Below are 21,856 nucleotides of genomic sequence, written 5' to 3'. Positions count from 1 at the left end.
GGGTCTCCGCTTCCTAACTAGCAGCCCCCGGTGAGTCAGGCATTCTTAATTACTTTCAGTTTTCTTTTCCCCAGCCCTTTTTTCTTCATTTCCACACCTCTCCCCCTCTCTCCTCCTCCTCCTCCGCGGAGGGCAGGAGGACGGGGGGATTAGGCGGTGGATGAGGGCTGTTTGTTTGTGGACGGTTCAAAGCTTCAGGTACCCCTGTGACACGGTGTAAGTTTACAAGACTTTTATTTCCTCTTTCGAACAGGGCTCAGGAGCCTCGCTTAATCCGCTTGAATTTGAGTACGGGTACGCGAGCCGCAGCACTTTGGGCATTGAAGTGGAGTTTGTTCTCCAAAATTATGATTGTGGTGAGAGTTCAGAGAAAGCACAGAGGATTAAGAGTGCATCACCATGTGAAAATACTGTACCAACAGTCTTTATTTAGTGGCAGATTTATTGCACTTGAAAGACACCAAAGAATGCATTTGTTCATTGCAAGTATGTGAATTTGGTTGGTTGCAATTTAACAAGCTTATTTACCACCTATTTACCACATTTTCTTTCTAATTGAAACCTGATGATTTTCCTTTTGCGCATAACTTAAGGAACAAAAAAAAAACTGATTTTGTTGGCTTGTTTCTGGCACCAGTGACAATGTAGCCTAGTTTTAACAGTAATAAAAACACTATTTCTTCTAGTCATAACAGACTCTAGCATGGATGTCCTCTTGTGCTGTTAGTAAGCTTTTGAAGAAATTGTAGCTGTTTGATTTTAGTCGTGCTCTCACTCTTTCCTACATTTCTTGAGTCTTTCTTGACTCACATTCCTTCTGATGTGTTTAACTACAGTTTGGTTTAACTAAGGTAGTTTCAATTGTTTTGAGGAAGAGAAGGGATTGTAAAAGCCCACATGGCTACTATTGACTTTGAGCCAAGCTCAAGTTAGTTTCCTCTAACTCTTGCTCTCGTTCTGCAGACCTTGACAGGACTTTAGGATTTTTTGGCAAAAAGCTGAGGTCCTGAGTCCTTGTTCACATAGTGATCCGTTTTCCTACTTTCTACCAAAGACATTAATGCATTTTATCGCTTCACCAGAATTTACTCTGGATTTCTTTGGTGGGCTGCAGCAGCAGCACGACTCATCTTCAGTCTTCCCAACTTCAGCCATGTTCAACTCCTTTGCTATATTTGTTCTACTGGATTCTTGTAGCAGCCGTCTGCATCAGATTCAAACCCTGCCGCTGGCCAACAAAGCCAAGAATGGACCAGCTTCTTCATACTTGATGGCAATGGTCAAAGCCAGATAGCCTTACCAAGAGCTCTTTGAGATTCCAGTACAACTTGGCTTAACCCACCATCCTTCAAGACCCATGAAAGACAGACACCCAGACTGTTCTCGGTCCTGGCACCAAGGTGGTGGAACCAACTTCCGCTGAGTGTCTGAACAGAAGTCACTCTCCTTCTTAAAATGCCAACTAAAGACCCATCTACTCATTGAGTTCCTAAATTTGCACTTTTCTTCTGCGTATCCATTAAGATTTCTAATGAGCAGCATTTAAGCTTGATGCTTCTTTCGACTCCACTCTTTCGAAGTCACTCTTAAATGCACATGCTGTAAATGTGTAAGTATAATGAATGAAGACTGTATATGTTTATACAGCTTTGGAATTTTTGAAATTGTTCCATTTTTAGGCTCTGCTTCAGCCAGATTATCTTTTAAATAAAGGACAGAACTGTATCTGAGGGTTACTTTCGTCACTTTTATATACTAAACTCGCATTATTCAACCATGCCAAGGAAATTCCAGTTTGACATTCTAAGGCCAATTTAACAGTCAAAGTTGGCACCAGTTCCTTTTCCCTTCTTTCTTTGCGTGAAATGGCATCATCAACCACCTGTCCATTTAAAAAGAAAAAGATGGATGATTTTTTTTATTTTCAGAAGTCATTTGCTATTCAAATATTTGGAGGCCATTTCAATTGGCCATCATTCTGTGCTGCAATTCATTCCTTGCCAAGCTGTAGGTGATAACACTCCTTTTAATAAAAACCCCTCTGACTTGTGGCTGCCTGATGAATGCAGCCATTGTTGTGCTTGAGACCTCTTATCAAGCACCTCTGTCCTGCTCAAATCAGCAGTCGGAAATATGGAAAAATATGTAAAAACGCTGCGATCAATTTTTTTTTTCTCCCAAAAGATTCTGAGCTCATGAACCCATTCAGTTTTACCAGGTGGAGGGATGTGGGCTGGCCGTGGGCTGGCCATTGCTGAAAACGGCCTTTACTGAATTTGTGGAGATATCAGCATAATGGTTGTACACTGTATGTACTGATCTAATGACTGATAGAATGTGTTCATTTGAACTAGAACACTGAGCAACTGAAAAGGTTTTGCATAAACTGCATGCTCTTTGGTTCCCATGCATGTGAAGCTGCTGCAGTGAAATGCATGCCTGTTTGTGTGCTCTCCTGAGTCATTGTTGTATTTGAATAGGCTTCTTCTTCAGCAACTTAGTATTTCTGAATAAAAGAGGGTTAAAGGGTTTGTAAGTAATGGTCTTTCGTCTTGTCTTCATCTGTAGGCCTCCTCTGCTACCAACCGCATGCTGGAGTCCCAAGGCATCAGCGAGCTGAAGGCTGAGATTGCTTCTCTGAAGGGGCTTTTGCTCAGCAGGTAAACACACTTCCTCTGTTCACCTAAACTTGATCCAACAGATAAGGTGCATAAACACATCTGCAGTGCATCCAAAGAGTTACACGTTTACTGAATGTCTTGAGCTCCCAGTACTGACTTAAATGGCCATGCGTGTCATTATTTTCACCTCTGTAGAAACAAACTGTACTTAAAAGAACAATCTCTCTTTTAATCATGTTAACTAGAAATTAATTAGTCTTTCATCTATTTTAAGTTATAAAGAAATAGAAAATAGAAAAAAAAAATAGAAAAAACAAATTGTTTAAATAATTGAGGAATAACTATTTTGTTTAACATATGAATTTAAGAAGAAAAAAAAGGGACACTTCTGTAAATTCTGCCCCAGAACCACCACTACACCACACAGGCACCTATTTCTGTTCACCACAATCATATATCAGATAAGATTATTGTCACTGTCAGAAAAAACCCTGTCTTTTCTATAATTAGAAATTAAACAAAAATTATACAGAAAGACTTTACTTTGTCATTTTAATTACTTCTATTTGTTGTGAAATCCTGACACAATACCTGCATTATGTAAATAATAATAATAATAATAATAATAATGAAATAAATAAATAAAATGCAACAAATGAAAACAAGGTTTTTGTAGGACAAGAGTTTGGTATGCAAACTCTACAGTCAGGACATGCCACTTAAAGAGGCTCGTTACTGGTTAATGAGGCCCGATACCTCCAACAGGTTCCCCCAGTGCTTCAAGATGGAGCTTTTCTCACTTTCATTAATGGGTACTTATGTGTCATGGAAATAAAACCCTTAGTAATCTCAGTCACCTGAAATACCCACACATATCACAGCTTCCGTTTTCTGCCTTTTGTTCTACATTTTAGTCTCTGGCTGTACTGCTTTTTTTTTCTAATTGAACAATTGTCTATCAGATTTTCACAAGATGGCTTTTCAAAAGGGGTTAAAGATAAACACAAAGACTACTTCACCATCTGCTGCTAAGATCGCTGCTCTGACTGTTCAAATGCATTGGCAGGGAATATTTGATGTCTTTGTCTAGAAGTAACTTTACCATTTACCGTCTTTTGCTGTGCGTACACTGTTACATCTCGGCCAGGTGTGGGAGACATATGGCTATAGCTGTGTTCTCTTATATGTGAATGCACTTTACTGGCCTGTAAGGCTTTTAGTGTTTCTCTGCACCTACCCACGCATTTTTAATAGCAGTAGAAAAAAAGCTGATTAATATGCACTTCAATAGGAAGAGACTCATCAGTGTTGCACAAATTGATGCAATGGGATTTACAGTAATTACTGAAAAGCTGTTTTTTTGTGGTATAAAGTTATTTTGGAGGATAATCTCTACAAAACAAAACAAGTTAGATAGAGCTCCATGAATATGTGATGTGTTTTAAAGATATCATAACAGCATGCTGTCTTCGGTATGTCGTAGAGAGGAGACTGATCTCTGAGACGTAATAGAACTTAAGCCTGTTTGATGACTGACTAACTTGTCTATTACATCACTGTTGTTTCCTAAGTCACTTAAATGTGGTGGCAAACGTAACTCCGGGAAATCCCGCACTCTAACCTTTACCACCTTTTACTCAATTTGAAAGTTTCTGGTGATTCCCGAGGTACTTACAGTCAGCCATCAAGATTATCTTTGGGAATATTCGGATATAAATAAACTTACCTTTTTTTCAGCCATCTTACTGTTTAGAGAGCGCGCGGAATTTCCCGAAGCAACTGTTGCGTCGTTCCTGTATCGAGCACAGCAGCCAGTTTTATAATGAAACTTTTAAAATAAACAAATCCAGAATGTGTTTATTTGCAGTAAAGGAACAATTGGTTCAACAACACAAAAATCGACTAATTTTAAGTCTAAAAGCTTCACTACATGTTTTTCAGGCACACGCATGCTCTTTTTAAGTTGAGCTTAACCCAAAGTTAAGTTTAACCTAATAATCATAATTTAAAACATTTTTCAATCAAAAGCACTAGGTTTTGATTACAAAAACTTGACTAATATCTGTCCAGACATTAGCCCAGCTCCAAAAAAAAAAAAAGTCCATATCCAATAAGAACACACTGACTTTATAATGGAATCATAGTTATATTCTAGTTATATTGGCTTGTTTTTTTTGTGACAATTTTTTCATATATATATATATATATATATATATATAAAATAAATAAATTAAAAGTTAAATTCCAGCATGTACAGTTTCAAACATTTAAAAATTTATAAAAATCTTCATTACATTTAGGCTGCATAGACTCATTAATTGTTTGTTCCAAATTCTAACAAGCAGGAATCTCATCCTTTAGCACGCACACAAAAAAATCTGTCTCTCTCTCTCTTTCAGGAGACAGTTTCCTGCCTCGCCTTCCCTCCCCAAAATCCCATCCTGGCAGATTCCTCTAAAGCCTGGCACACTGTCCAACCCGCCCTCGGTCAACCACACCAACAGCAGCAGTGACATCTCACCCGTCAGCAACGAGTCGGCCAGCTCCTCTCCAGTCAAAGAGGGCCACAGCTCACAGGTGACCCCGTCCAGCACGCACAGTCTGAACGGAGAGGCGGGATTGGGGGCCATGCTGCCTCTGGACCTGAAGGACCAAGTTCGCATGGAAGTGCAAGGAGAGGAAGAGAGGAAAGAGGAGGATGAGGAAGAAGAGGAGGACGACGATGTGACTCACGTGGATGAAGAAGAGCACCTTAGTGTCCAGACAGAGGACAGGAGAGGAGGAGATGGACAGTTTAATGAGCAGGTAGAGAAGTTGCGGCGTCCTGAAGGGGCAAGCAACGAGAGCGAAGTGGATTAGGCCACTGTCTAGCGTTTCTGTGTGCTTTAGTTTATTCTTCCCATTCACTAAACCCTTACTTTAATCCGAAATCACTCACTTTAGGCAGGCTATTGCAACCACGGCACACTGTGATAAAGAGCAACAGGTGAGCTGACAGCAATCTAACCTAGTCGTTTGTGTTCACTACTCTTGTGATGTGACGTTTTCATTTTTCTTTTTTCCCCTCAAACCTTCTTGCATGCCCAGGCAAGCCCCCGTATAACAAACAGTGTGAAACTAGACAATGACGGTTACGATCTCCTTTTTTTTTTTTTTGGATTCTTTTAGCAACCATTCAGTGCGCCCAGACATTTCAGTCATAAACACCAGTTATATTACTCAGAGATTCACATATAACTGTCCTTTCTGTTCAGTCAGATCCAGATTACTGAGTACTACAAGCATACTGTAATGTATATGGACACATCATATTTACTGTACTTAATAGCAGACAAGGGCCTACAATGACAAGATGGACACCAAAGAATCAGTGTACCCCTTCCTGTTTTTTTTTTTTATATAAACTTTGTTGTGTGTCTCTCGCACATACGCACAACTACAGAGAGACCCCATTCTCTACCATCAATACAATTGTGACATTGAATGAACTCTTGAGTCTGGACTCTTAACTATCTGATCACAACCATTTAACTTCTTTCCTCTCTCCACTGCATAAAGTAACATGGTACAGCTGCTAGCTTGTCAGTGGAAGAGCAAGTCCTTGTAACTTCCGATTAAAGTGATGATGGGTTTGCTTCCTGGTGGTGCTGAGAATTTGAGAGCACTGAAGAGGCAAATAAACGCTGTTTTTAAAGCACTCTGCCTGCATGCGTGAGTGACGAGCGAGCGAGCACAAGAAAGAAAGAGATAGGGAGGGAGGGAGGGACTAAAAGCAAGTGTGAGAAAAGAGAGATGTAGAAAACAAAAGCAGTCTGGCTGCTCAGTTGCATCTCTCCCATCTCCAGCAGGGCAGCTGATTTGGTTTATGAAGTATGTTAATAATCAAATGATCAACAAATAACAGATGTATTAGTTCATGCAGCTTGAAATGTCAAGGAGGCTAAAATCGGAAATCTAATACTCAAAGCCTGTTCTATTGTGTTATATTACATGACAAAGCCTCCAGTCCAAATTATGCCGGCCTCCTACAGTGAATAATCTTAACATGAAACGGCGCCGGGGTTTTTGTAATTAAACCATGTAAAACAATGGATGCTTCAGCAGAGGTGCTGACAGTTGTGCTTCTCTCTTTTGTGGGGCTTTTCTCTCCGAGTCCTGAGGGAGAGAATAGAAAAGAAAAAAAAAGAGACCTGAAAAAACACCCCTGATGCAAATGGAGAGTAACGTATGAATACTTAACTAATGGAATTACTCACTCGCCAGCTGACGAGAAGAAGAAAAAAAGCGAGAAAGATCCCGGAGAGAGAATTAGAGCGTCAGCTCCACTCTGACATTTTCACTTCTAACAAATGGCCTTCAGAGTAACGTGATTATGGCCCAAGCAGGTGAAGCGATTGCGGGCTGTGGCAGCAGTCCACTGTGGAGAACGTTACTGTCTAGATTACAGATGACGTAAAACAATGGCAATATGACTAAGAAAAAGGTATTTGTGCTTTATATAATAGGGACTATGATAACAAATACATAAACTTACTGTAAAACTGGGTTAAGGTTTTTAAATGATTAGTAATAAATAAATAATTGTGGTAAAAAAAGGAATGCTGCAGTGTTTTTTAAACCAACATTCTAATAAATAAATAAATCTTTCAGGATGACACCAAGTATTTAAAGCTCAGATCTTGGGTAATGCTGCTTTGCACGCAACAATCGGAGTCCAAGAGAGCACAACTGGCCATGCTCTCTCTGGGTGGGAAGATTAGACTCTCTTACCTCATCACTCCTGCAGTGACTGGCTGGCTGATGTATCAGAGCTGGGGATCCGACGCTTTCCTCAGAGGGCGTTGGGTGCCTGACGATGATGCATTTAGTGGAAGTGGCACCCTAAATTGGAAAGAAAATGGGAAGAAAAAAGAAAAATAATCATTTGAAAAGGGGGTTCAAATGGTTCTTTAACGTGTTGTTGTAGAAAAATCTTTGGTTACCTTAAAGAACTATGTTTGTCATAGATACGTGAGGGTAAAGAACCTTTTAAAAATCTAAAACCTTCATTTGATGTAAAAACAATTCTTTGTTTAAAAAAAATAAATGAATACTGTAATACATCTGCCCCACACAGTCAACAGGTTTTTTTTTTTTTTTTCATAAAAGCAGGGGAATCACTGCATTACTGATTATAACCAATGTAGAAGATCAGAATAAGGGGAAAAAAGCTGGAGTATTCCTATAAGGTGAATTATTTTTGATCTGATACTGACCGGGCAAAGATTTAGCCTACAGGAAAAGAAGGCCTGAACATCAGTAGTGCAAAGCGTCAGCAGGTGTGTGCAAACATGTTTTTGTATTAAAGCAAAATATAGCATTTATTTTGATGTTTTGGCACTGACTCTTGGGTGTACAGTCTTTGAAAGTTCAGACATGGCCTTCTTCCCACTGCAGAGATATTCCTACTGTAGAGCCCCCAATGAGTACTCTTAATGACTGTGGTGTTCGGATATGAGAGAATGTAAATATTTGTAATAAATTTGATTTAACACCAGGTTTGTTGTTCTGTTTCTTGGTTTACCACAAACGCACCCTATGTATAGAACATCTCATATTTGTAATAGAACAGTATTTCTATTTACTTATATCTGGGATCCAGTGCTTTAAGTATTTTGTTGTTTTAGCATTTTTGCAGTTCACTATATAGAGTGCAAAGAGGTATGCAGGATGTAGTTAAAACTAAATTTTTCTCGTCCATATGATAACACCTGTTTTACTTATTCATTTATTATTTATTTATTATTTATTTACTTTCTTTTTGGAAAAGCTAAATTGTCATTGACTAAAAGCAGCGTTTTCATGTGTATGCAAGGCCAAAATGGAAAAAAACATTTAATATCCAAACATTGAATTGACTTCAGTTCTAATAGTTCTGGCTACAAGAAGCTTGTGCAGCTGCCTTATCTGCCAGTGTAAAAAAATCAATCAGGTGAAAAATATATTTATTTAAAAACATACATTTGCCAACTATATATCTGAACACTTGACCATCTGCACACACAGCTGCTGTTCTTTCCTTATACATAGCATTATGTCTGGATAAGAGAAATTCTGACCTGCGCATTAGTATTCATGAATTTTTAATGGTTGAATATGCGCTCTAGATGGCTTAGAAAAAAAGAAATGTTAAAATAATGCATGTCAGTTTGTAAGGCAGCGGCACGAGCAAGATGTTCAGCGATCCCAGAATTGAATTTCATGTAAAGGTCCACTTGCCACGTGGGTTTTAATGGAGACTTTGGCACTTCATTCTAAATTTTACACAAGATCAGCACTCTTGGTGCTGTTTTCAATGGGGTCTCTATTAAGTGGATTCAATCGATAACCTGTGATCCTAAAACAGTATTCTTTGGAGAAAAAAAAATGCACATTCCACTATCGTAAGCAATACGAATATTCCAGTGCATTATCAAGTTTATGAATTTAATTTGTCTGTCAAGGTCTAAATGATCAATAGCATTGCACATATTGATGTGGTGTATAAACTTCTTGAAGGTTCGATACCGCATCCCTTTGTAATCCATTAACCTCTCCCTGGAGTTCAGACCAGGCTCAGATTTATAGAGGCTGCTGTAATAAATGCACTTGTACATCATTTAGTGTCTTATGGGAGCAGCAGTGCATTCCTGCTCAGAAAGCCTCCTGCATTCTTAATCTCCCATTCTTATGTTCATTTGAGGGTGGGGTGGCAGAGGGGGTGTATATGGTGGGCCGTCTGGACTCGGCCACATCTCGACTAACACTTAAACAGGAAGATGTTAAAAAGCTAAAGCAGATAGGCGGGCGACTGGAGCTGCTATATCTGGCTCCAGTGCAGCAGGGAAGCTTTATATAGATGGGTGTCTGAGGTGTCTGGCTGGCTTTTGCCAGAGGTGGGAGCTTTAACCTCATCAGTGGAGCTGTGCTAAACGGGGACCACTCAATAGGGGAGTGTATTGATGTGGCTGAACTCCATTGTTCTCCTGAACTGAGCACTCAGCAGGTTAGAAGGCTGAGTGTCTTCTCGGATCAATGGGAGGGTTGTTAGCCATTCCTGCCCCAGGAGGGCCAATGCTAAAGGGCTACGCTCACAGCGCAGGGTCCTTACGGGGGGATTACCTCAGAGACACTTCCGCTGGAGTCCTTAACCGGACACCGTTTTACCTATGACCTACATATCAAAAGGATTCTGCCATACAGCGCTAATCTATGTGGCTTTCAACAATGACTAGGGGGCCAAGCACCGAAATGGACATTTTAACAGAAGGTTAAGTCCAACATGAAATATGTTGGACGATATTAAAAATAATGGTACCAAAAAGGTTTTTTTTAAGAGCCTTTAAGGGTTAATGGTTAAGGAACATACAATTTTAACACTCATGCATACCTAAAAAAAATAAATGTACAAACCTTTATCAAAAAAAGATTTTGATTGTTTAGAAAACTCAAAAAATTAAAAATGCACTGTTTCTTACCTTGACTGTGACCCCTTTTTCATTACAAGCAGCAATGTATTCCGTCCCTGCATCCACCACGCTTGCATTTCAAACCTGCAACACAAATAAATATTGTGATGTCATTTCAAACAAGTGATTTCAACAGGTGATGGCAACAAAGAATTAGTATACAGTCTCTGAGAATCAAAAATAAGCAGAGAATCTTCAATTTGTTCTACAACATTTTAATAATTGTCTTACACATTTGCTTACACAATTGTTTTCTTACATTGTCGCTCAAAGAATGACTGAAATGGATTTGCATATTTCCTCAGTACAGTACAAATGATTAAAGGGTAAGTAAACTCAGCTTCACCTCAGCTCAAATTTGAAAAATGCTTAATAAATAAAAATAAATAAATAAATATATATATATGGAAGTAGTAGTTTGGGAGGGGCACTGAATGATGTATGGGTTTAGGGGCAGGGCAGACGGAAGAGCTGATTGAGCTGAGAAGTGTCCCTCTGAGTAGTGGTGAGACGCAGACGGTTGGACTTCAGACAGGGGGCAGTATTATTGATTGACTGATTTGCATATTGTGCATATGCACGTACCAAATTACACAGACACATCATCCTCACCTATAGCACAGTTGAAACTGAGAAGGCGCTGCAGAGGCAGAAATAACCGCAATAAAACCATTTTTTAAAAGGTTAGCAAATGTTACATTTTAAGCAGGACTGGTATGTTTCACAATTTCAGAGGAACACTTTCAGCTATTCATAAAAAAAATTTACTTTAACTTTAATAATGGAATTGTGTATAAAAGGACAAGGGTTGGTTGATGTTGCCAAGCACAACAATACTGAGTTGCATTGATAAATGCAACATAAGGCTCTTGTTCTTCACAGTAAATTTCCCATCACCAGAAGTGGTGTTGTCTGTGCTTGGAGGCAAAAGGAGTAATTGATCAAAAAGTAAAAACATATATTGTGGTCAGACAAACCAGTATTTCAGATCTTTTTATTTATTTTTTTGTAAGAAATGGATGTGTGCTGGGAGACCAAAGCAAAACACCCATACAGAAATGCTACCAAACCCTGCTCATCAGATACAAAAACCTTCCTTCAGTTTAAGATTGCACTAAAAGCACTACATTTTCTACATTTTGCGTTAAATATTTTACTAAGTTTAATTTACTAAAACTTTTTTGGGATGTTGTAAATCTTCATGAACCATGTTTACGTTCTCCAAAGAAATAAGGTGCTCTTCTCATCTCTCATTTCTTGCAACACTGAATCATAAAATAATATTTTCATTCAGATTAATTTGCAATTATATATACCTCTTAGGGACATAAAGTGCCTTTTTCACGCTTGTGAAAACAGTCCTAGTAATAGAGCAAGGAAATCCTCTCCATGTTCACCCCAACTTTGCATAAGAAAGGTCAAGGCTAAAGCTGTGCAGATAGAACAGACCAACACGCTTCCTCCTTCCCCCTCCGATAGCACGAACTGCAGCTCAGCACATGCAGGCCTGGCTGAGTGGGAGGCAGCCTGTTTGATGTTGTGCTCATATGGGTCCAGGCCTCAGGAACACCACTGGGTATCCTTCACTCAAAGGGAATCCACTGGTGGACAGATGGTATCAGACACTGCAGGACACCCTCACAATTCAGCTCATAGCACAATCTGCTCATTCTGTGTTTTTGGTCTTGCTTTGTAATAAACTAAAATGCCATTTCTTTATATCTTAATATGGACAAATACACTCATTTATTGTTTTTTCTGAAATCAAATGCATCAAATATTATGGCCTGCTTTTGATCCCCTTTAAGTAAAGGCCTTTACGGATATTGATCAGGATGTTAAGATTATCACCACCCCACCTCACCCCAAACTCCACAAATAACTAAAATAAAAATAATTGGATGGAGTACCACCAGAACATAGTTCCACTGCTCCATAGCTGCTCAAATGCTGGGAGGCATTATATTCCCTGAATTTATGCATAGTGCCAATAGGTTAATGTAAGTCTATCTGCTTCTAGACAATCAGTGTGTGTGCATTAGAATATTTGTGTCAGTGGGCAATGGGTGCTAAAAGGGGTGCCCACATACACTTGGATATACAGTACTGTGTATTTATATCCTCCTTGCTGCATTTTAGCAGCAAGTGCCAGAAGCTGCAAAAGAACGTGTTTATGTTTGGTTAAAGCTGTCGTTGCCCATCAAGTAGAGATGGGCTTAAATTCACATTAGAAGCTGATCTGTTCCTCAGACACTTGGACTGACTAAAGGGCTGCGCTGTTTTGAGTCAAAGAGGCGCAGAAACTACGAAAGGTGCGAATGGCTGAGCTTGTCAGGCCAAGGTCACGGGAGGCCGTCTGTGTTAGGCCTCAGTGGCAGTCCCTCTCGAGGCTTGTGGTGCCGTAAAGCACTTTGTCATCACTTGTTATATAAATTTCCAACAAACGTACAGTATCGCATTTCCTCTCCCTTTTGAGCTCAGGGTCACTTGATGTTCCCCTGGCCCTGATTCAGCTCTAAATGGGCCTTGTGGGCCTCTGGTGGCCAGAGCTGCGAGAGGTCTTCGTTATTGGCAGCTTGGTGAAAAAGCTATCAGGACGGCTGAGGAGAGGTAAACGAAGAGAAGAAGGAGGAGGAGGTGAAAGAGTGGAGGAGGGGTTGAAAAACAGAAAAGAGGGGGAAAAAAACAATAGCTGGCTGTAAAAGAGGGGAATAAATCTCAGGGGAGCTGAGAGGGCCTGGAAGTGGTAATATTGGAGACAATATTTATGAATTGGCCTGTAATGAGCCATCAGCGGCATGGCGGATATGAGCGCCCGGGCGAGAGAAAAATGCCCTTGTCCCTACACTGCTGGGGAGAGCAGCCATGCTATTGTGAGCAGAATGGATTATCCAGGGCTGCTTGTCAAGCCTGTTGAGGACCCACGACTGCAGGCAGTGGCGGGGCAACAGGTGCGGCCCTCGCCAAGGCTTGCAAATTAGACAAATCATTTAGAACTGTGCGTGCAGCACCAGAAGCATGCCAGAGGCCCACAGAGAGAAAGTGTGAGAAAGAAAGAGAGAGAGAGAGAGAGAGACAAAGAGAGGGAGGGCAGGACGGAGGTGGATAGGAAAACACTGTCCCAGGACTGACACGGACCAAGCAGCATGCACAAATAGGCCTTGCTCCTTCTTTCCACGCGGCGCTGCGGCTTCCTTTTCACACACACACATGCAAATGCAGTGCTGTCCCGGGTGTCTGCGCTGGATGGAAACGACAGGCACAGAACAGCCCACACTGATAAGACACCATACTCCTAAGTCAACAGAGCTGCTTTTAGCTGTGAGCGTTTACAGTTTATGCCTTAATTAAGACGATGAATACCACTAGCAACTGCCTCCGTTTTACGCTACCTGTGTAATTACACCGAGCTCGCTGTATCCTCCAGCCCTGCTCTTAATGACTGTGGAATAAGTAAAATGTTTGATGCCTGGAGAACTAACCACGTCTTCTCTCCCTGCCAGTGCAGTGCTAGGTCATTAAAGCGTTTATTGAAGCAAGGGTTTGGGTGTGCTGTAATGCGTTCGCGCACGAAAAAGCGCTGAGTGCTCTGAAGCTAAAATGACTTTAGAAAGCAGAGAGCTTCCGGAGATGAAGTGAGCATTTTGCACTTTTCATGTTTTGCTTTTCTAGTGTAATGTCTGCTGATTGTCTTTAGACCTGTTGATGCTAGAGAATGCCTAATACCATTTTTTTTTTTCAGTTCTATTACAAACCCTGAAAGATTCAGATTGTCAGATATAAATAATACAGTATTTCCTTGTTAAAAGAAGGGGTGGGGAAATGTTATTTTCTTAGATTGATCTTGATTCGGACGTGGACAATTCTGAATTGATTCACAAATAACAAATGGATTTTCTAGACGTTAGCTATAACTAAAAACAAAATAATAACTGGACACAAAAGGTGTAATGCAGAAGTGTAATGTCTTGGACAACAACAGAGATGCAAGACGTGAGCACAAACGTAGCGCTGCCTGGTTCACAGTCCAGGGCACGTTTGTTAGTGTTCTAAACCACTACAATATTATTATTATATACTCTGTATAATTCTTTATTCATATGCAGATCAAACACAGATCAGTCACAACATTAAGAACAGCTCTGTATATACATTACATATACTGGTCAGCCATAACATTATAATCGCATACTTGTTTCTACACTCTTTGTAGCTGATTTTAATATAGTGGTCAAAGCTTGCATGACCATTACCCCAACAACAATGATCCTAGATTTTTGTGTTAATCATTTGATTTATTAAAAATAAATAAAAATAAATAAATAAATAGAAATTAGTGGGGTGCATTATGGATCATTACAGTGTCTTTACTTTAAAAGCACCAATTAGTTATGCAATGAGAAAAAATAAATCCTATATAGAAGAAAAAGAATCAAATCATAAGCTGTCTGGAGATTTTCACTCTCAGTTAAAAGGCTAAAGGGTTATAAAACCCCCAACACGGAGCAGTGGGACTGTGTTCTCTGTTATGATGATACATTCGTGGTGAATAAGTTGAGAAATAGGGGATGAGGTGGGATCTTGATCATCCAACAACATGACTTCACCAATGCTCCTGTTGCTGAATGCAATCAAATCACAGCAGTGCTCTGAAATTTAGTGAAAAGCCTTCCTTAAACAGTAGAGATAGTTACTCCAACAAAAGCATCAAACTTGACATGAGCACACTGGCCACCATTTAAACTCACTCACTAAAGAAAAACCGTCACAACTTACAGGTTGCCAGTCCAGGTGAATTTAACATGTATAAATTTATCTGTACATATACACAAATCTAGTACATGTAAAATATTGAATGCCTGCTTCAGCCCTGAAACCCCCTCTGAAACCCCAGTACTGCATTTGCATGCCTGTTTATGACCTTTCTCTAAACTCAGCCTGGTTTGTCACTGGAAATACTATCCAAATTTTTTGATCCTTCAGAGAGGACAAAAAAAAAGCGATCCCAAAATCCCTCATCGGACTTCCAGCCGCTTCTTTTGGAAAGATCACGGCTCTAACAGAATGCCTCTGGTAACAAAAACCCCAGTCATTGGTGTACAATTGCTATTATTAGCATCAGTAGAATCTTCCCAACCTCCACTTCTTCCATGCTGCAAATGTCACATTGCTGATGTATTCCGTATTAAATTACAGCGTTTTAAGTGAGCGGAGAGAGGAAAGCTGTGTGTTATCAACAACTATAATGTGAAAGATTACCAGCAGCCCCCCGTCCCACCTGTTTTCACTCTCCTTTTCATGAAGGGCGCAGCTGTGGCACCAAACAGGGCATTTTAAACGTCTCTCTCTCTCCTTATTTAGCTCGGCTCTGCTCACAAGGATGCATTTGGAGATTGTCATTCGCTTTGGCTCATATAGTTGGTATTAGTGGTGTCAGAAAAAAGAGGGGGGCGGCTGTGGAGAGCTACATGGGCAGAAGTCATAAACATCTCAGTGAGTGGCAGAAGGCCTAATCCATGCCCTCAGTTCTTGTGTTCAGCAGGGTTTTTTTTTAGACTTAGATAAATGGGCAGAAAGGTTGAAGCTGGCTGGTAATTACCTTAGTATCGTATTATGCTTATTTTCATCATTTCCACAATGACTTCTGTTCTGATTCTATCAGTGTCTGTTTGGATCCGCTCTGGTTTCTATCAGGTTGCAGGTGCATTTCCTGGCCAACAAGATAATGTGTGTTGTAATTATGCCAATGTGGAAATTTTGGGCTGCTGAGGCTGCTTATGGTTTCTACTCTAAGGGGAACCATTAGAGATTTATAGATCTTTAAAGAAGCCTAAAGATTTCTGAGACAATGCCAAATAATGTATTATGTTGAAATTCCATGTTTACAATAGCTGTAATGTTTAAATTTTTTATTATTATTATTTCTTTAAGTTTTTACTAGAAACAAACAAAAAAGCATAGTCAGTCCATCAGTCCTTGTTAACTGGATTTAGCACATAATACTAGGGGTGTGGCGAGATCCCGTGGTACGAGATTAAAACGTGACGATATTTCTCGCCAAGTTTAAACCTGTCTCGCGTGAAGAAAAAACAGTTAAGTGTGGACTTTTTAAGAGGGATATGCCAAAACAGTAGTGATACAGCGAGTGTGGTGGCTGAACAGTGAGAGCAGCTCTCAGCAAAAGAGGAACATTTGGGCATTTGAATAGAACAGAGGACCCAAACCTACTGAGAAGGATTTATTTGTATACGTGCTTTGCGGCGCAGTAAACTCACAGAGCAATCATGTGTAGTGGAAGATCACCAAATGCTCTCTTCAGTCAATCAGATCTGTGCAGATGCGGTAAGGAAAAAATAAATAAACAAACACACCACTCCTCACACGGGATCAAACCCGTGTTGTCAGGGTTACGGTCCCGCTGCGCCGGATACTGAATTGGGACGCGGCCATGAAAAAACGCCTTTATAAAGAGATAGGGAGCCCGAGAACGGGCATGACTGTTTCATAGGCAGTTGTACTAATCCCTTTCCGTTTGCACTTCAAGCATAGTCTTAATATGACTGGTTATGGTTATGCATAGTTAAATTACAAGAGATTTAGGAGAAAAAAATACAAACCATAGGCTTAATATGACTGGTTGTGGTTTGCACTTATTGTTTTCACTATAAAAGAACTAGAAACATTTTATTTTTACTTATTCTCATTTCTATTTCTTATGTGTGAGAGAAACCAGTCTATATGATTTTGTCAAATAAAACTCTAGTTTTCAAGCCATTTTTCATTTTTGACATTTTCCTTAAATTTTTATTTTTAAATCTCGTCTCGTTCTCGTGAACCCAGTATCGTGTCTCGTCTTGTCTCGTGATATTAGTGTCTCGTCACACCCCTACATAATACCTCATATTTTGTCAGTTTTACAGCACAAAATATAAATAATTATGAGCCAGATGAACTAAAGTCATTACATTTAAAATTGAAATAAATAATTGAGAACTCATTTTTAAACATTTTACCCCATTAGGAAGAAATGTCAATTAATGCCTTTTGGAAGCCCTGGGTACAGTACATGTCTAAATGTTTGTAGCCATTTTCTTGGCATGGGCAACTCCATGCCCCTTTAGCTAGCATTGGAAGCCTGTTGGAAGCATCGGCTAAAATCACTGCATTTTGTAATACTAAGGGAGAACGGAGGTTTGTATTCATCGTCATATTTCACTAGACCCCAAGTCCATTTCACAATGGCGTTCTCCTTTAAAGGTCCAAGCTGAAGGCCTGAAATCTAAAATGCACAGTTAACCACCGTTTCAGTTTCAATAAAATCCCTGTAATAATTAAATAATCAGACTGAGGAGAACTATTACATTCTTCATTTCACTTTTCATGCAGCAGTCAAAAGAAATCTACTCTGCACAGCACAGACCGTTTTCATTTCTTTATGCGGTTTTCTCCATTTGAGCTGATTGGATTAAATTTGAGCAGTGTTTGTGTTGTGGCTCTGTGTCCGTCGCTGCCAAACGCCTTTGCTTTATGGCTCAGTCACATGCTGTCATCTCTGTGTTCCTGCCATGATCGTAGCATTAAAGATCACATCACACCATTTCGGCTCATTCTCCGCCAGTCTACTGGGCTTTCCCCAGCTGAAAAACCATCCAATTCTCTATGGAATCGTGTCAAATTAACCCAATTTATGACTTAGCACTTAAGAATCTCCTCAGTTGCCAAGAAAATGAGCCCGGCCTCTCTCTCGGTGTGTGTGTGTGCCCACAGAAGCAGAATAGCTCTGGCTCCTCTTGAGTCCAGTGTATTGCCTTGCTGCTCCCAGCCCTCTCTTTTTGGATGGAGTTATAAAGTGCTGAAGCGTTTTTTCTTCACTCCAGAGACGGCTGCTTGGTTTTAAGCAAACTACTTGAAATGTAATGGCTTCATGGCTGTGAGCCAAAGCAGATTAACAGTTTTATGTGCTTCTTTCTTGTTGCCACTTGCAACTTGTTGTTTGTTCACTTCTGGCAGACCACAGTCACAGTCTGTTAAGAAATCTGCATCTGTGAGGGTTTGTCAAATACAGAGAAAAAACGCTCTGCACAGGAATTAACAGAACAAAAGTAACAAGCGTCTCCGAGACACAACAGGTCAGGAATAAACCTGTTTATTTTATATAGTCATTTCACCAATCTCAATATTCATCCACTTAACTCAATACTAATTTCTCATACTCCTTAAGACATCTGATGTAAAGGCTTATATTAAATACAAACAAAATCTGTTTATAGAAGAATTACGGGAACTAGTCAGTCAAATTTGCTCAAATTCCGATAATTCACATTGCCTTGTCACGAGCACACTGGCAAGTGTTCAACTTACTCAAGTTAACACCTAACATCTGATACAGGTGTGGCCATTTCCAAACCACTTAATAATCAATTTAAAAACTGCTTGGCACACTTGGCACAGTTTATTTAGCTTTTGGTGGAGTAACTGTCTCTATTCTCCTTGTAGATTGTGGAGCACTGCTGTGAGGATTTGACTGCATTCAGTGATAACAGCTTTAAAATAGTGCAGTATATTGGACACAAGTGAATACAAAGAAAACCCTTAAAGAGTAGTTATGCCCAAACGTCTGAGAGTATTGCATATTTATATTTATAGACAAACTAAACAGTACTGTGAAAAGCCAAAGACCATCCTGCATTTACTTTATTTCCAAACACATTTACTGAGGTTTAGCGTAGGTCAGCAGCTTAAGCAGTTTAATTTGATCAAATCTTATTTTTTCTTGATCAGTGCCACATTTTTACACCCACAGTTTTTGTGTTACCTACTCACAGTGGGAAGATGAACAGAAACACATGAGGATGGTTTCAGATCTCAAGTGAATGTGGGGAAAACTGTTTCTCTCACACAAAGATAAAAGCTACTGAAGTGCTGTTTATCTGATGGGGCAGATTTTGTGGTCTACCAGGCCTTGCAGGGTTGCTAGCAGTCCCATATTCTTCAGGTTTGAAACTATTTGCAGGTATTTACCTTTAAGCTTTTGCAAGTAGATTACGTTTTTATGAATTTGAGAGAGATCGGGAAATATTTTGACTGAAAATCAACTGAATGAAAGGTGGTCTCTGGCTTCTGCACAGTACTGCACAATAAATCCAGAGCATTTCACATCCGGTAAATGCTGTGCTGTAAGAACTATATGCGATGCATTTGCTCAGAAATATAACCCCTCCTCCTCTCCTCTTATGAGAACGTGTCACAAAGAGTTTTTGTAAGTGTGTCCATGTGTCAGCGACTGCTTCCCAAAATGAAATTCTTCACTAGTTAATGCACAGCTGCGCAGCTTCAAGCAAAAACCTGCCTGATTCTGACAGGTGTGCGTTTGCTGCACTCTAAGCTTAGGAGTGATTAAATAATCTGGCTCTGGACGAGGACTTTTGTTCCACACTTGGCAGAAATGGAGACAGCGAAAGTTTGTCATTTGTCCAATGAAGTAATGCTTAACCTGCAATTATGTGGAATTACAAACACAAAGCCCAGCTAGTCTCTCAAACTGAGCTGATAGACATATTAAACAATATCCTCTGATTCACACTCAGTGTCCTCATGAAGAAGCAGAGGAGAAGCAACTGAGCTGGCATGTGACACTGATTCCAATAAGATTTTATAAATGCTAAATCGTCCAAATGTGCGTCCAATTCCCTTTCCCCTTTAGGGTCTCGAGACTTAATTTTTCACACACGCACAACAGCTGCTACCAAAAGCACAGCGGCCTGCTGATGGGTCCTTTTTTTAATCTATGACCAAAGGCCCCCTGAAATAAAGCCCCCCGACAGTGTGAACTGGTGAAGACTAAACAAATACAGAAGTCAGTTTAAAAACAGCTACAAATAAAAACAGCTCAATTTTTTTTTTTATGATGCCATACAAGAAAGACTGTTAGTGTGAATTTACACCTAAAGAACCATAGAGGTGTACCAATACCAAGTTCATTTTTTTGTTACATTGTATACATCTGATAATGGCTGTTTTGGTTTCACACCCCAGTTTAGCCACTAAGCGAAGTACTTTGCTACATCCTGTTCTCCTTACCTACATTGGCTGCATTGCCCCACAGCACACACTATGTTTAAATTGCTCGACTTGTTAACCCATTCACAAATACCTACAGTACAAGTTAAAAATTTGGACACACCAATGCTGCTGTTTTTGGTCTTAATAAAGTGCCACAAAAAAAAAACATGGTCATATATTTTGTTCCAATAAGATCCAAAAAGATGGAGAGTCTCTCATAGTAACAGTATGAGAATGAGATTACTCATGTTGGCTGTTAAATATATACATTATGTGAGAATAATTATCACTTTTTGTATTTTTTGGTTACAATTTAGAAAAAGGTATTAAAAAAAAAGAGTATTGTTTGGGTATCGTACCAATATCGAAGCTTTTAAAACATTACCCAGCCTTAGATGTAAGACATCATCAGACTACTCAAAATTGAGAAAATCAAAACAGGGTTGTTTTACAGGAGCTAAATTACAGCAAAAAAAAAATTGCTTAGTTAAATCTCACACTGGTATTAAAAACAGGACTTAAGGGTATCTAAGATAAACAATAAAACTGATGGGAGATGTCTGGACTATGTCTGTCCTCGGGGAATATATCAAACGTGTGTGTAAATAAATAATGAATAAATATTAGCAACTGTTGAATGAGGAGACGAGTATAGGAGACCGAGACCACGTTCAGGGGAGGTAGCTAACCTAGCTAACTAATTACCTTTACATGCGATACTGCAGTAGAAAAATGAGCATAAACTACACACTGTAAGTTTCAGCTGTTATTAGCAAGCTTCCTACTTACCTAGCTAACGCTAACTAACTAATTATTTAGCTAACTAACCTAGCTAGTTAACTAATTAGCCAGCTTGTTCGCTATTATCAGCTTATTCATCATTAAAAGTCCTTTTTACTCACAATTTGTAGATAAATCTGCTGCTCCAGCAGCTCTGCTCCTTCTCCGTCTTTTGAGCCAAACTGCATTGTGTTCCAGCTGGCTGAATGTAAATTGAATAAAAAATATAAAATATAATTAAATTATTTATTTAATATAGATTAAAACATGTTCATACATGTCATATATATATATATATATATATATATATATATATATATATATATATATATGTATCTAAAATAACACACAGATAGGTTATAGTAATATGAAAACCAGAAACATAAAATAAAACGAAGAAGAATACACTACAGCAACAATTTTTTTATTGGATACAATAGGATATGGGACAACATCCAAAATATTATGATAATTAACAAGCTAAGTACCTAACTAGATATCTAATTAGTTAAGTATCCAACTAGCTAATTACCAAGCTAAAGTAACTAACTAGATAACTAAAGTTAACCTAGGTTAACTAGTTAAGTAACCAACCAGCTTTTTAACACGCTAACTATCTAGCTAGATAACTAACAAGCTAAGTATCTAGCTACCTAATTAACAAGCTAAGTAACTAGCTAGCAAACTAACTAGCTGGCCAACTAACTAGCTAATTAACACGCTAACTAACTAGCTAATTAACACGCTAACTAACTAGCTAGATAGCTAACTAGCTAATTAACAAGCAGAGTAGTTAACTATCTAACTAACTAGACCAGTAATTACCAAGCTAAGTAACGTTAACTAACTAGATAACTAACCTAACTTGTTATGTAACCAACTAGCGTTAGCTAATTAACAAGCTGA

The 21,856-nt window shown here is 39.3% G+C and overlaps 1 protein-coding gene across 2 annotated transcripts in view; it reads left to right on the top strand.

Annotated features, from left to right (window-relative positions):
* Nucleotides 1–8,157, top strand: part of pex14 (peroxisomal biogenesis factor 14) — a 114,024-nt gene extending 105,867 nt beyond the window's left edge. For both annotated transcript variants that reach the window (XM_049486517.1, XM_022676940.2), the window contains 2 exons: nucleotides 2,569–2,660; nucleotides 5,021–8,157. In XM_049486517.1, coding sequence (XP_049342474.1) covers nucleotides 2,569–2,660; nucleotides 5,021–5,480 — 552 coding nt within the window. In that variant the 3' untranslated portion in view covers nucleotides 5,481–8,157. The remainder of the gene's footprint in view (nucleotides 1–2,568; nucleotides 2,661–5,020) is intronic.
* Nucleotides 8,158–21,856: the final 13,699 nt, after the last annotated feature.

This window comes from Astyanax mexicanus, chromosome 13, assembly GCF_023375975.1.
Source record: "Astyanax mexicanus isolate ESR-SI-001 chromosome 13, AstMex3_surface, whole genome shotgun sequence".
NCBI classification, from domain to species: Eukaryota; Metazoa; Chordata; class Actinopteri; order Characiformes; family Acestrorhamphidae; genus Astyanax; species Astyanax mexicanus.
The sequence above is the reverse complement of the archived record's forward strand: the minus strand, read 5'-3'. Positions and strand labels throughout refer to the sequence as shown.